The 15,460-nt window shown below is 47.8% G+C and overlaps 1 protein-coding gene across 1 annotated transcript in view; it reads right to left on the bottom strand.

The window, feature by feature from the left end:
• Window positions 1-5,756: 5,756 nt before the first annotated feature.
• Window positions 5,757-15,460, bottom strand: part of WNT4 (wingless-type MMTV integration site family, member 4) — a 36,836-nt gene continuing 27,132 nt past the window's right edge. Inside the window, exons 3-5 of the mRNA XM_006862334.1 lie at window positions 7,428-7,559; window positions 7,182-7,324; window positions 5,757-6,303 (exon numbers count right to left, since the gene is read on the bottom strand). Coding sequence (XP_006862396.1) covers window positions 5,836-6,303; window positions 7,182-7,324; window positions 7,428-7,559 — 743 coding nt within the window. The 3' untranslated portion in view covers window positions 5,757-5,835. The remainder of the gene's footprint in view (window positions 6,304-7,181; window positions 7,325-7,427; window positions 7,560-15,460) is intronic.

The following is a 15,460-nucleotide window of genomic DNA, read 5'->3' as shown; positions in this document are numbered from 1 at the left end:
TCTTAGAGCTACCGCCTAAACTCTTGAGAAGGAAATAATTACAATATCTATAGTAACGGCATTCCGTTCCAGCTCATTGATGTTGTTGTTGTTAGGTGCCATCGAGTTGGGACCGCCTCATAGTGACCCTATGCACAACAAATGAAACACTGCTTGGTCCTGGACCAAGCTCACAATTATTGCCATGCTTGAGCCCATTGATGCTGCCACTTTGCCAATCCATCTCCTTGGGGGTTTTCCTCTTTTTCTCTTACCCTCCACCCTTCCAAACATGATATCCTTCTCCAGTGACTGGTCCCTCCTGACAATATGTCCAAAGTATGAGAGATGAAGTCTGGCCATCCTGGCCTCTAAGGAGCAACTCTGGCTGCACTTCTTCCAACACAGATCTGTTGGTTCTTTTGGCAGTCCATGGCACTTGGAATATTCTCCTCAAAGGCATCAATTCTTCTACGGTCTTCCTTATTCACGGTCCAGCTTTTGTATGCATATGAGGTTACTGAAAATACCATGGCTTGGGCCAGGCACACCTTTAGTCCTCAAGCTGACATCTTTGCTCTTCAACACTTTAAAAAGGTCTTGTGCAGCTTATTTGCCTAATGCAATATGTCGTTTGATTTCTTGACTGCTGCTTCCGTGAATGTTGATATTTGATCCAAGAAGAATGAAGTCCTTGACAACGTCATTCTTTTCTCCGTTGATAAGAATGTTGTTTATTGGCCCATTTGTGAGGATTTTTGTTTTCTTTACACTGAGATGTAATCCATACTGAAGGCTGTGCTCTTTGATCTTCATCAGTAAGTATTTTAAGTCCTCTTCACTTTCAGCAAGCAAGATTGTATCATTTGCATATTGCAGATTGTTAAGGAGTTTTCCTCCAATCCTGATGCCACAGTTTTCTTCATATAAGCCAGCTTCTCGGATTACTTGCTGAGCATACAGGTTGAATAAGTATGGCGAAAGAATACAACCCTGTCACACACCTTTCTTAATTTTAAACCATTCAGTGTTTCCATGTTCTGTTCGAATAACTGCATCTTGGTCACAATTCTCATGAGTACAATTAAGTGTTCAGGAATACTCATTTCTCTTCAATTTGTCATTTCCGGCATACAAAGAAATCAGAAAGAGATGATGGAAAAGCTCCATATCATCAGTGAAAACAAAAGGCCAGGGGCAGATTGTGGATCAGACCATCAGTCGCTCATATGCAAATTCAAACTGAAGCTGAAGAAAATGCAAACAAGTCCACGAGAACCAAATACGACCTTGAATTTAGAGATCATCTGAAGAACAGATTTGATACATTAAACACTAAAGACCAAAGACCAGAAGAGTTGTGGGATGACATCAAGAACATCATACAGGAAGAAAGCAAAATATCATTAAAAAGAAAGAAGGAAAAAATCAAAATGAATGTCAGAAGAGACACTAAAACTTACTCGCTAGCATAGAGATACTAAAGCAAATGGAAGAAATGAGGAGGCAAAAGCTGAACAGAAAATTTCTAAGTTCAGCTCGAGAAAAGAAAGTCAAATATTACAATATGTGTAAAGATCTGGAGTCAAAAAACCAAAAAGAACATGCTTAGCATTTCTCAATCTGGGGGAACTGAAGAATAAATTCAAGCCTCGACTTTTGTTATTGAAGGATTCTCTGAGCAAATTATTGAATGATGCAGAAAGCATCAAAAAAAGATGGAAGGAATACGCAGAGTCACTGTACCAAAAGGAAATGGTTGATGTTCAAGAGGTAGCATATAATCAAGAGCCAATGATACTAAAGGTGGAAGCCCAAGGTGCATTGAAGGAATAGGCAAAGATCAAGGCACCAGGAATTGACAGAATAAAAATCGAAATCTTTCAAGAAAGTGAGGCGGCACTGGAGGCATTCACTCATCTCTGCCAGGAAACTTGGAAGACAACTATCTGGCCGACTGATTGGAAGAGATCCGTATTTGTGCCCATTCCAAAGAGAGGTTCCCCTAATAGGAACCCTGTATAGGGTTTCCGGGGAACGACTGGTGAGTTTGAACTGACAATCTCATGCTTAGCAGTCCAGTGCTTATCCTACAACGCCACATCAGGACTGACAGCTGCCATTTATTGAGCTTTACATATCTTATTTAACATCCCCAAGAAGCTGGATCTATTAGTATTTTGCTCCTTTTGAAATGAGGTAGTGGGGTGGGAGGCGGCATGGGGGGCAGTTCCATATTAGAGATGAAGAAAATGAACCCCAGAAGGAAAATGAGTTGCTAAGGTTCCATTTAGTAAGGAAGTGGCAACACTAGGATCCGAAGCCTGGCTCCTTTTCACAGTTCTAGAAAACGATTAGGCACGGGCAACGTTACCACTTTGCTCTGCCATCTTGGACCCCCTGCCTCACCAATTCCCGTCTTTCTGCCTCTGACCTCTTAATTTGAGGATGCAGTGCCCTTTTCTGTCCATCTGTACTCGAGACCTTTTATCTTTGTCTTGACTCTTCCTCTTAAAAAATGTTCTCCTCAACCGCCCCACCCTCACCCAATTGTCCACAAATTTATGTGTGCCCTTACCATGCTGAAAGCATCCAGCCCTCTTTAACCCCACACGATCAGCCTAATGGGCTTCATTCGACTTGCTGTTCACAGGTTGGTCTGGATTTACTGTGGAGAGGTGGGATAGGGGGTGGGTGATGGACAAAGCCTGTGGTCTTCCTTTTTAAGGGTGAGGACTTCGCTCAACAAGACTAGGTTCCTAGAAGCCACCCTGGGCTTCCCTACCTGCAGGGTGCCTGCTTGGCTGTGATTTCTGACTGGAGTTACATGAGGGAGCTTCAAAAAGTTTGTGGAAAAATCCCTTTATCTACTAATTCCATTTATCCACACAGTTTTTGAAGCACCCTCATATGAAGCTCTCCATCCTGACTTGCTATCCTGATGGGGCTCCAATCTTGGAGTTCACCAGCTACATACAGGCTGTCCTGTATGTAACTATGTCTTTGGGCAATAATACTACAAGAGGACTTCAGAAAGGTTTTGGAAAAATGGAATTAAAAGATAATGGAATTTTTCCACAAACTTTTTGAAGTCCCCTCCTAAGTTTTTTTCCATGGTTTCCTGCCTCTTGTGTCAGTACCTAATTTCCCAGACCCTCTTCTGCCCTGGATTTGTCCCTCCTCGCCACAGCAACAGTGAAGAAAGGTTTGGACAGCTTATTCAGGCCAAGGTTTAAACAGCTGATCATGGTTCAGTGAGGTGCCGATCCGGTTTCTGTGTGTTATTGGTGGAACTTCAGATGGTGTACTGGTTGAGTCCTTGTGGCATGTAAACCAATTAGTTATTCAGAAGAAACGGGGCTTCTCATATCTAGAACTGAAACTATTTTTTATCTGCTTTTCCCTTGTTCCCAAGTTTCTCTTCTGTCTGCTAAAAAAAAACAACACTCACTGCCACAAGTGCGAGATAAAGAAATAATCATTTTATCGTGTGTCAGCCTATGTCATGGGGCATCATGGGGCTGTCACAATGGCAAGGAGCGTGGTATAAAAATTGGACAAGGGGTGGGGACAGCAGAGATGGGTAGCAGCATCCAGAGCGGGGGCTTGTCAGCCAGCCCTAGACCTCAGAGCGCATGCCCTTTGCCATGAGACCAACAGAGAGGGTTTCAGAGAGGACAGGGACCTCTAGCCAGCTCCCAGGCCCCTAAGGGACCAAGAATGGATGGGCTATGTTTGGGTCCTGTGTCGGTTCCCCGTCTCCGTTATAGGCGCAATTTGGAGCTGGTTGTGTCAAAGGTAGCTCCACTTTCCTTTGGGGTAGTGATGGTGGTGGTGGTAATAACAGCTTGAGTGGTAGGCAGAAATTCCCAGAATCTGGTCCGATTCTCCAAGGTCCTTCTGAATCCCAGGAGGATGGGCCTTGAACAGCCCGCAGGCAGGCAGCGGGGTGAGGGCTCTGAGCGGACACAGACTCTTCTCACCAGCAGCATACCAGCCTGGACTTGATCTCCCCTCAGCACTGGGGACAGCACTGGAATGGAGGAGAGTGGCTCAGTCCTAGTCTCTGGAGGGGGAGGGGTCCCCACTGCGTCCTTTGGGTCTGCCTTCTGTCAGTGCGGGATAGTGTTTTCCCTGGTGCTGAGAGCCAGCTGAACTGAGCCCGCCAGAGGAGCAGTGCGTCCAACTGGGCAGCTGTGGGCACACAGATGGCTCAGCTTTCATCCACATCAGAGCTGGCCTGCCCCAAGATTATCCCCACATTCGGCTCCAGCATCTTACTTGGTTTTGGCCTCCTTTCGGGATGGACATTAAGCAGAGAGCTTGGATGGGGGCCAAGGGTGTTGACCCTCTTTGTGAAAGAACCAATACCAGGAGGCACAAACCATGAGGCCTGGAGGAGTTTCTGCAGCCTGGAGCCATATTCTGATTCTGAGGCTGAATTTAGACACTGAACTCTGGAGTCAAGAGCTTGGTCTGGGGACCCCAAATGGGGAACCCAGAACTTAAAACCTCAAACGTGGAGCCTCACTGAGAAGGCAGTGTGGAGACTGGGTAACCTCTCTGACAGAATGTTCCTCGGATGCTTGGATGCCCACTGGGAAATGGCTGGGTCAAAGGCCAAGCCTTGCTTTGCACATGCTCTGTTTACAGGTTGCTGCTCCTTCGTGGGGACTCTTCAGTACCCATGAAACCTGGCACTTCAGAGAACCAGCCTTCCAGCGGAGCACTTCATCTTTCAGGAGCTGCTCAGCTGGCAGTGTGGGATTCCTGCTGCTGTCCTGTTCTCACCCTCCAGCCAGAGCCCCCTCCCCAAGGTTCAGACCCAAAGAACTGAAAGTCTCTCTGCCTGTGGCTGAAGGAGCCAGGGAGCTGCGTGGACTGGGGGGCTTTTGTGGCGTAGCCTCTTCATCTAGCGCACGGTGTGATTGGGGCCATCACTTCCCTCTCAGTTGTTTGGTCTGCCTCCCAGGGCTGTGGTGATCATCAAGTGATGGCCCAGCACACAGCCTGTAACATGGTATTTGTTAAGTAAATTTTGTTAAGTGAGTGAAATATGGTTGGGAGAGAACTTTTTGCACAGCCTTTTCCCTCTCTCGGAGAAAGAGCACTATTAGTGACTCAGATGGGGCCATTGCGGCCCCCTCCCCCCTCTGCCCCCACTGGATCTCAGCCTGAGAGGGACTGGGGGAGCCTGGACATGGGATGGCCTTTGGGTGGGACTGTAGCTTCTCTTGCTTTCACCTCACCTGCTCTTCCTGCCTGGAAAGTCCCAGAGCTTGGGCCTCTCAGCTACCCATGTGAGGGCGGAAGTGAACCCTTCACCTTTGACCTGCTCTCTGCTTAGTCCTTTTCCAGGGGCTTGAGAGACAAGGCTGCCAGACTCAAGCTGATGGGAGGGTGTGTGTATGTGTGGGACTGGACAGTTCAGAGTCTTTTCTGGTGGGGTGGGGGTGACTTCCACCACAACACCGACTTGTCTCAGACCACCACCCTCTTCTAGACGGCAGGGCTGGTAGTCAGTCACATGGCTGTAACTCCGTGTTACCCACCTAAGTCTGCAAGGAGAAACGCAGGCACAGCTCACAACGGAGTGGTCAGCAGCAGCCCATGTGATAGCCAGAGGCTGCCCTTTGGTCAGTGGCAGCCACAAAAGCCTAGACTTCAGAGAGACCCTGATTGGTGACCTTAGGGTGGCCTGCCTGGATTCAGCAATAAATAACATGAGGACCCAAAAACCAAACCAAAACAAAAAATACAGCCAGTATCTTTTGGGATAGGTGGTGAGGGACTGCTTAAATTATCGGCCTTCCCCGGGCCACTAAATGGTTGCTGGGCGTGTGGCCGGGCAGGAGGTCATCGGCACGTGTGCAGCTCGACGAGCCGCTGGCACTGCCGGCACTTCACAAAGCAGCACCAGTGGAATTTGCAGCTGCAGCGTTCCGCCAACTCCACCTGCGCCGTGTGGAAACCGCGGCCGCAGCAAAGCAGCTCACAGCCGTCGATGGCCTTGGACGTCTTGTTGCACGTGCGGCCTCTCGTGCCCAGCACGCCACTGCGCATGTCCTGCTCACAAAAGTCTGGGCTAGGCTCCAAGTACACCAGGTCCTCATCTGTATGTGGTTTGAACTGCGCGTTACGGGGCACCAGAGCCCTGGAGGAGCCTACACGGCGTGGCTCCACCTCAGTGGCACCATCAAACTTCTCCTTCAGCGAGTGGCCCACCTGGCGGAAGGGCGGCACAGCCCGCCAGCACGTCTTTACCTCGCAGGAGCCCGACACCCCGTGGCACTTGCATTCCACCCGCATGTGCGTCAGGATAGCCTGGGAGGGGCAGGGGGAGAGAAGAGGTCAGTGGAGGCTGGGAGGAAGCCATGGAGCAGACAGTGGGTCATCGGGGCACATCCCTAGATCGCAGATTGACTGTCAATCGGTATCCACCCGTTGCTGTGAGTGCAACTGTGCAGCTTAGGAGTTTCATGAGTGACTTTTTGAATGTCAATGGCCAGGCCTTTCTTCCATAGCACCTCTGGGTGGACTCAAGAGTCAGTTAGCTGAACTTACCTAGGGACTTCCCTTTGCACATCGGTAAACTGAGCTGGGATTGAACTGTGCATTATGGGGCATCAGATCATTATGAGCTATAATGATGTCTGACACTGATCTCTTGTCAGTGTCACGTGAAACAGTGAGTGACAGGTGGTATGGTGGGAAAAGACACTGCTGTTAATCTTCACAGGAACCTTGAACGTAGGTACTGAGAAGCTACGTGGTGTCAGTTAATGCACGTGGCTTTGAGACACAGCGGAGGACTCGTTCTTTTCATTTGGGGGAGGTATGATGACAGAAGACTGGATATACACACACACTACAAGGCAACTTCAAAAATCACCTGCAAATGTGGAATTAAAAGATGCTGGAATGTTCCCACCAACTCTTTGAAGCCCCTCTTCTGTCTGGGTAGGGAGCATGTGTGCTGTTCTGGGGTCGGTTTACAGTGTACACCTGCTCAACTGTCCACGTCCCATGCTCTGCTAGCCTGGGGGCTCACTGCCTGCAGGGTCTGGGACCTGGTCCTATGTGCACATCACCCAGCTCAGTGCGTGGCTTGCAGGAGGTGCAGGGCTGGGCAGAAGCTGAGCAATTGTTTTCCAAGTCATGCCCATCCCTCCCCGAGTGGTGGTGGGTGGCTGTCACACTACCTTCCTGCCAGCCTCATTGTTGTGAAGGTTCATGAGGGCCCGGCTGGATGAGGCGCCCTTGCTTCTCTCCCGGACGTCCACAAACGACTGTGAGAAGGCCACGCCATAGGCGATGTTGTCCGAACATCCTGACCACTGGAATCCTGGAGTGCAGTGGGGCATAGAGAAAGCCGCAATGGGTGAGGGCTGGGGCCCAGGGAGACAGGGCAGGGGAAGGTGTGGCCCCAGTCCTCCTCCTACACTTACCCTGTGGGCTGACCCCGTGTACTGTCCGGTCACAGCCACACTTCTCCAGCTCCCCACTGCTGCACGCCCGTGTCACTGCAAAAGCCACACCTGCTGACGAGATGGCATACACAAAAGCCGCCTCCCGAGTCCCTGTGGGGAGGCAAGAGGGAGGACAAAGCTAGGTTTCAGTGCTTTTCAGAAGGGGTCTGGGACAAAGGGCCTCCTAAATGGCGGGAGCCCATGGAGAACAAGGCAGGTGGGACTCAGGTGTGCCCGGCACACTACTGGCACTTGTTCTTGTTATGACTATGTCAACACTGCCCGAAGTTCTATTTGTATTGCTTATCTAATCCACATCCCTTAGCACCCCCATTTCAGAGAGCGGTTAGGCAACTTGAGCCAGCAGAGAGATACTGTTTTCAGAAGCTTCCAGAAGATTAGTAATGTAACATCATTTTATGGAAGACAGAACAGCTCAGAGAGGTGAGCTGACTTACCCACAGGACAGAGCTTGAAACTATGACGTAGCAGCGCTAGACAATAGATCCAGGGCCAGCCTCCTCCAAACCTTTCTTTTTCTCCATTTCCCAGCTGATCCCACTGAGCTCTGAGTGGGGTTTCTAAATATGTCCTAAGTTTCCTTATAACTTTAAAGAGTAAACCATAATGTTGCTAAATTGTACATATATAAAATGTTGAAATGGCAAATGTCTTATTACATATATACCACAATAATAACAAAGTCAGTCATAGTAAGACCAGCTCCTAACACAACTGTTGCTGGTCACTAGGTGCCTATTATATATAAGCCCTCCACCACTAGAGCTGTATCCCCATTTGACAGATGACAAAATGAAGGTTCAGGAACACAGATCTGACTACCTCTGCTGCCTATCTTTCCCTTTCCCCCATGGCTGCTCTTTGATTCTATTTCGGTGGCTGCCCTCCTCCATCCCCTGCCTGAATGGGTGTTTTTATCTTCCTAGGACTGTGATGGGTAGAAGTGTGCCGGGGGCATGGGGGGTGTAGCAGCTGCGGAGACTTGCTGGGGGAGTGTGTGTGCAATGCATATGTGCATGGCCAGCTGGGTGTGTGACCAGACAGCCCTGCTCCCTCCTGGGGCCCTGTGAGGGCCTCTGTATGCCCGTGACTGTCCTTCTGTCTCTTGCTGGAGTGCCCGTGTCCGCAGGAGTGGAGGGGGCAGTTTTGGCCCTGTGGTTGGCAATTACCTCTGCGACACCCAGGCCTGTGCTCTTGGCTGCCCCGGGGAGCAGTCACCGTGGTTAGAGCAAACAATCACCTCCTCTGTGCCGTGTCTGTGGACAGAGGCAGCAGAAGCTGGTGCTCGGGTGGGAGGCAGCTCAGCCCGACGACTCGGGACACTTTGTTCTCGGTTCGGGCCTTGAGCTGCGGACACTGCCCACCATCCTCTCTCCTACTCACGCTGCCCCCCACATGACCACTTTGGGCTGGCACTGGGGGCTTGGCTGAAGCAACGGGGCCTTGACAGCCTGAGACGGAATCTTCTCCAAGTTAATCGAGGTTAATAGCAGGATCATGTTGGTTGGTTTTGTGCTGTGGCCGCCCAAAGAGAGACGACTTCAGTTTCTGGTATTTCTGGTATTTCCAGGCCTGAACCAGTACACATCTTTGCCCCAAAGACCAAGGGGGAAGGGCAAACAAACGGAGAGAGAGGGCTGATGGGACCTGCGGGGCAGCCCCACTTCTCGGCCTGGTGTGATCCTCTCTCCTCTATTTCTTGTGCCTCTTTGGCAGCCTCAGGTATACCCCAAATTCTTGATGACCTCCTCCCCTAAGTATTAGTAGACCTTGGGGTGCAAGGCCTTTGTGAGCTTGCTTAGGGAGACTTCTGCTGCCTCATTCTTCATGCCGATATCCATACACTGGGACTCTTGGTCCCCCTTGCTCTGACCTCAGGAGAACAAGGATACCAAGGCATTCTCAGCTTAGCTGAGTGAGGAAGAAAGAGATTCGGGAAGAAGATCATAATATGAGCTAAAGCTTATAGGTGGAAGCTAAAGCTTATAGGTGACTCATAGTGACCCTGTGTAGGATTTCCGAGGCTGCATATTTTTACAGAAACAGAAAGCTCATCTTTCTCCTGTGGAGAGACTGGTAGATTCGAACTACAGAACTTATAGTTAGCAGCCCAGCTCATGATCCACTGCGCTACCAGGGCTCCTAAAGCATCTTACAAACTTTAACTCATCAGAACAATCCTATGAAGTAGATAACTTTTAATCCTCATTTTACAGATAAGGAACCTCATTTTACAGATGGTCAACTGGATGGTTAAATAATTTGTCAAAAATACCCAGCTAGAAAGTGGTGGGGCCAGAACTTGAACTTGGCAGTCTGGCTCCGTGGTTCTCATGGCGACCCTAAACCCCTACGGAAAATACAGGCAGTTCACCTCTTACCATCTCCCATGCATGAAGTCAAGAACTTCCTTCTTGTTGTCAAGTACCGTGAAGTCGGTTCTGACTCACGGTGACCATGTACAGGATTTCCGAGGCTGCAAATCTTTACGGGAGCAGAAAGCCTCATCTTTCTCCTATGGAACCACAAGTAGTTTCGAACTGCCGACCTTGAGATTAGCAGCCCGATTCGTAACCACTACGCTACAAGAACTTCCTTAGGTTACCCTAAATCGGTGTGGCAGGATAAGTCCAGTTCATTTTCTGGGTTCTTTACCAGGGTTGGGGAGCATTTGGCCTCAGTGATTAGCACAGGAGGCTTCTGGAGGTCTGGAGAATGTGGTCATGCTACCTTGCCCCTAAAGCTGATGGCAGTAGCTTTTCCAGTCTTTTGTAACCAGTCTTGGTCCTGGACCTTTGGCTCCAGTGCTCCCACCTCCGTCCAGGGCCAGTGCTCCCAGGCTGAAGCCTTGTTTGCTAGTGGGGGACCGTGGCAAAGCCTGCTGGTCCCGAGGCTGTGGAGACAAAGGACTGTGGTGGTCCGGGGTGTAGCAGCGGGGCTCTCAGCAAGCTAGATGATTGTTTCTGGTGAAGGTATGGCCTGTTTCAGCCACACGAAGGTGGCATTCCTTGCTTTGTCCTTTCCTGGGATGGTGGAGCTGGGCTGGGGCAAGGCAGAAGTCTCTCTAAGGTGTGGAAAACAGCCATACAATTCTCTTTCTTTTCCATAAAGCCACTTGGCCTCTCCTACACCCGATTCCTTTTGTCCTGCTGTTTTGTCTTCCTAGGCTCCACACAAATCCTGTGTGTACTCTGGGCCCAGCTTCAATACCATCTTTTCCAAGGTGCAAATCTACTTGGGACTGGGAATTCAGAGTTGTTCTGTGGACCCTTTCTGAATGCCCCAGGGCCTTCCTATATATGTCTAAGGCCGTGACAAGCGGCGACCACTGTCTCCAGCTCTGCTCTTCAGAGGAAGAATGGGAGGCTCGGTGGCTCGCCCAGGGTACCTCAGCCAGTAAGTGGCCATGCGGGAATTGGAGGCCAGGCCTGTCTAACCCAAGACCCGTGCTCTCCTGGATGTTGGAATGGAGGACATTCGGATGGGAACAAATGTTTTGGGGAGAATAGACTGAGGCTGAGTTGGGTTGGCAAGGACCCCATGAGCATGGTGATTCCTGGGCACCAGGGCGAGTGGCCAAGTAGAAGTGAGTCACAACTTAATTTGTTTCAAAGCAGACCTAGTTGGTGTCCAAGAGAAGTAGGGCAGGATAGGCACAGAGAAAGACAGTATCCCCTGGTCTCGTTCCACATTTGTCTCCAACCCGCCTTTCCAGTTTCCTTTGCCCTCCTTTCATCTGCAGAATCTCACCTTGTTTTGAAGCCACCTTCGAGAAGCCTCTCAGGACTTAATAAAGGCTTTGGAGCCAAAGTTGTGTTAGACTCTTACTGACAGCATAGCCTACCTTTCTAAGCCTCATTCCCGCAATTCTAACATGGGAATGGTCATGCTGACCTGGCAGACCAGTCCCTCGCGCTTCTCTCTCAAGAGATTCCCAGGCATTTTCGTTGGTATGCTTGCCCCATGTGATTGGTACTAGGCTCCGAGATAATTCCTTTTCCAGTTGGCAGATGTGTTTGGCTTCTTCAGCCAAACTGAAGTTCCTGGGACCAGGCAATGCTTCTCACGTAGATGTCCTAGCACCCAGCACAGGACTGCGCACATCCCAGGTCCTTTGCAGCTACTTGGAGGAAGACTTCAGCATTGAGTAAGAGCATGGACACTCAGCCAGGCAGGCCTGAGTTCTAGTCTTCGTTCTGTCACTTCCTAGAGGTGTGATTTCAGTTTTGTCTATAAAATAGGGCTTTATGAAGATTCAAGGAATCCTGGTGTGGCACTGTAGGATAAGCAGGGAACTGCAAGGTCAGTTTGAACCACAAGATTGATGGTTTCAATGCACCCGTCACTCCTCAGAAACCTTAGCTATGAGTTGGAGCTGACTCAATGGCACTTAACAACAACAATGAAGATTTAATGGTATAAAATAGGGAAAATGCTTAGTCCAGTGCCTGGCATATAGTAAGACCCAAAACACTTGCCTGTCAGTTTGTTGCAGTGTGGTGGATTGGGTGTTGCTGTGATGCTGGAAGCTATAGGATAAGCACTGGACTGCAAGGTTGGTTTGAACTGCAAGGTCAGGGGTTTGAATCCACCTGCTGCTCCTCAGAAACCCTATACAGATAGGTCACTATGAGTCAGAACTGACTTGAAGACACTAAACAACAATCACAGGGTCATCTATGCCAGACAGGTTTCAGTGGAGCTTCCAGACTAAGGCAGACTAAGAAGGAGAGGTAGACAGACCACTTCTGAACGGTAAGTCACTGAAACCTTATAAATAGCAGCTGGACATTGTCAGATACAGTGCTGGGAGATAAGCCCTCAAGTTGAGGTTGGAAGGCACTCAGCATATAACTAGGGATGAGCCGATTCCTCAAAATAGTTGTTGTTAGGTGCCATTGAGTTGGTTCTGACTCACAGTGACCCTGTGCACAACAGAATGAAACACTGCCCATTCCTGTGCCATCCTCACAACTGTTGCTATGCTTGAGCCCATTGCTGCTGCCAGTGTACCAATCCATCTCATTGGGGGTCTTCCTCTTTTTCTCTGACCCTCCACTTTACCAAACATGATATCCTTCTCCAGCTACTGGTCCCTCCTGATAACATTTCTGAAGTATGAGAGACAAAGTCTCACCATTCTGGCTTCCAAGGAGAACACTGGCTGTACTTCTTCCAACACAGATTTGTTTGTTCTTCTGACAGTCCATGGTACCTTCAATATTCTTTTTCAACACCGCAGCTTCACATGCATCCATTCTTCCATGATCTTCACTAGTCATTGTCCAACTTTTACATGCATGTGAGGCTACTGAAAATACCATGGCTTGAGTTAGGCTGGGAAGTAAGTTCCAGTCTCTTCTGACATCCATTTTGGTCTTTTCTTTCTTTCTTGTCTTCTTAATGGCCTTTTGTTTTATTCTTGTATGATGTTCTTGATCTTCGGTTCTAGGTCCTCGGTCTTTAGTGTCTCATGCATCATATCTGTTCTTGAGATGAGCTCTAAATTCAGGTGGGATGTGTTCAAGGTCATATTTTGGCTCTCATGGACTTGTTTTAATATGTTTCAGTCTGAACTTGCATATGATGGTCTGTTCCACTGTCTGCCCTGGCCTAGTTTTGGCTGATTATATAAAGCTCTTCCACCATATCTTCCTACAGAATTAGTCAATCTGATTTCTGTGTATTCCATGTGGTGAGGTCCATGTGCATACTTGTCTTTTGCATTGTTTAAAAAAGATATTTGCAATGAAGAGGTCATTTGTCTTGCAAAATTCTATCATGCAATCTCCAGCATTATTTCTATCACCAAGGCCATATTTTCCAACTACAGCTCTCCAGCGTAGAGATGCTAAAGTAAAAGGAAGAAATGGTAGGTAAATGACTAAACAGAAAACGTCACAGGGCAGCTGGAGAAGACAAAGTCAAGTATTGTAATGAAATGTGCAAAGACCCGGAGTTAGAAAACCAAAAGGGAAGAACATACTCAGCATTTCTTAAGTTGAAAGAACTAAAGAAAAAATGCAAGCCTCGACTTGAAATACTGAAGGATTCTCTGGGCAAAATATTGAACTATGCAGAAGGCACCAAAAGAAGATGGAAGGAATACACAAAATCATTGTACCAAAAAGAAATGGTCAATGTTTATAATCATTTCAAGAGATAGCATATGATCAAAAGTCAATGGTACTGAAGGAAGAAGTCCAAGGTACCCTGAAGGCATTGATAAAGAACAAGGCCCCAGGAAGTATTGGAATACAAATTGAAATCTTTCAACAAACTGATGCAGCACTGGAGGCACTCACTTATCTAAGCCAAGAAATTTGGAAGACAGTTATCTGGTCAATTGATTAGATGATATCCGTATTTGTGCCCATTCCAAAGAGAGGTGACTCAATGGGATGCAGAAATCACCAGGCAATACCATCAATATCATATGCAAGTCAAGTTTTGCTAAAGATACTTTAAAACTAGCTACAACAGTATATTGACAGGTAACTGCCAGAGAGTCAATCCGTATTCAGACGAGGATGTGGCATGAGGGGTATCATTGCTGATGTCAGATATATCTTGGCTGAAAGCAGAGAATACCAGAAAGATGTTTACCTGTGCTTTACTATGCAAAGGTCTTCGACTGTGTTGGTCATGACAAGCTATGTACAATATTGAGAAGAATGGATATTCCAGAACACTTAACTGTAGTCATGAGGAACCTACATAGACCAAGAGGCAGTCTTTTGAGCAGAACACAGGGGCACTGAAGGGTTTAAAATCAGGAAAGCTGTGTGCCAAGGTTGTATTCTTTCACCATATTTATTCATTCAGTATGCTGAGCAAATAATTCGAGAAGGTGGATTATATGAAGAAGAATATAAGTATAAGGATTGGAGGAAGACTTATGAACAACCTGCTATATGCAGTCCTGGTGTGGTGCTGTGGGTTAATGCGCTAGACTGCAAGATCATTTGAACTGTAAGGTGGGTGGTTCAAGCTTACCTGCCGCTTCTTGGACACTATGAGTTGGAACTGACTCTATGGCTCTCAACAACAACAACAACAACAACATATGCAGATAGTCCTGGTGTGGTGATAATGTGCTGGACTGCAAGTTTGGTTTGAATTGCAAGGTCACCAGCTGCTTCTCAGAAATCCTATACAGTGTCCCTATGAGTCGGAACCGCCTCAACAGCACTTAACAACAGCAACATATGCAGATGACACAAACTTGCTTGCTGAAAGTGAAGAGGACTTAAAATACTTATTGGTAAGATCAAAGACTACAGCCTTCAGTGTGGATAGCACCTCAAATGTAAAGAAAACAAAAATCCTCACCACTGGATCAATAAATAATATCATAATAAATGGAGAAAAGATTGGAGTTGTCAAAGACTTCATTTTGTTTGGATCCACAATCAATGCTCATGGAAGCAGCATTCAAAAAAATTAAACGGTGTATTGCATTAGACGAATCTGCTGTATAACACCTCTCTAAAGTGTTGAAAAGCAAAGGTGTCAGTTTGAGGACTAAGGTGCCCACGCCAGGGCATTTTCAATAACCTCATATGCATGTGAAAGTTGCACAGTGAGTAAGGAAGACCATAGAAGGACTGATGCATTTGTGTTATGATGTTGGAGAATATGAAAATTACTAGAAGGACAAACATATCTGTGTTGGTTTAAGTATAGCCAGAATGTTCCTTAGAAGCCAGGATGGCAAGGCTGTTTCTCATACTTTGGGCATGTTATCAGGGGTCCAGTTACTGGAGAAGGACATCATGCTTAGTACAGTGAAGGGTCAGTGACATAGAGGAAGAACCTGGCTAGATGGATTGACACACTGGTAGCAGCAATGGACTCAAGCTTAACAAAGATTGTGAGAATTGTGCAGGATCCGGCAGTGTTTTGTTCTGTTGTGCATAAGGTTACTATGAGTCGAAGCCGACTCGACGGCACCTACCAACAACATGGAGCTTTTCCACTGTGTCTTCCCA

Source organism: Chrysochloris asiatica, unplaced genomic scaffold, assembly GCF_000296735.1.
Source record: "Chrysochloris asiatica unplaced genomic scaffold, ChrAsi1.0 scaffold00047, whole genome shotgun sequence".
In the NCBI taxonomy this organism is placed as follows: Eukaryota; Metazoa; Chordata; class Mammalia; order Afrosoricida; family Chrysochloridae; genus Chrysochloris; species Chrysochloris asiatica.
This window is presented reverse-complemented; position numbering and strand designations above follow the sequence as displayed.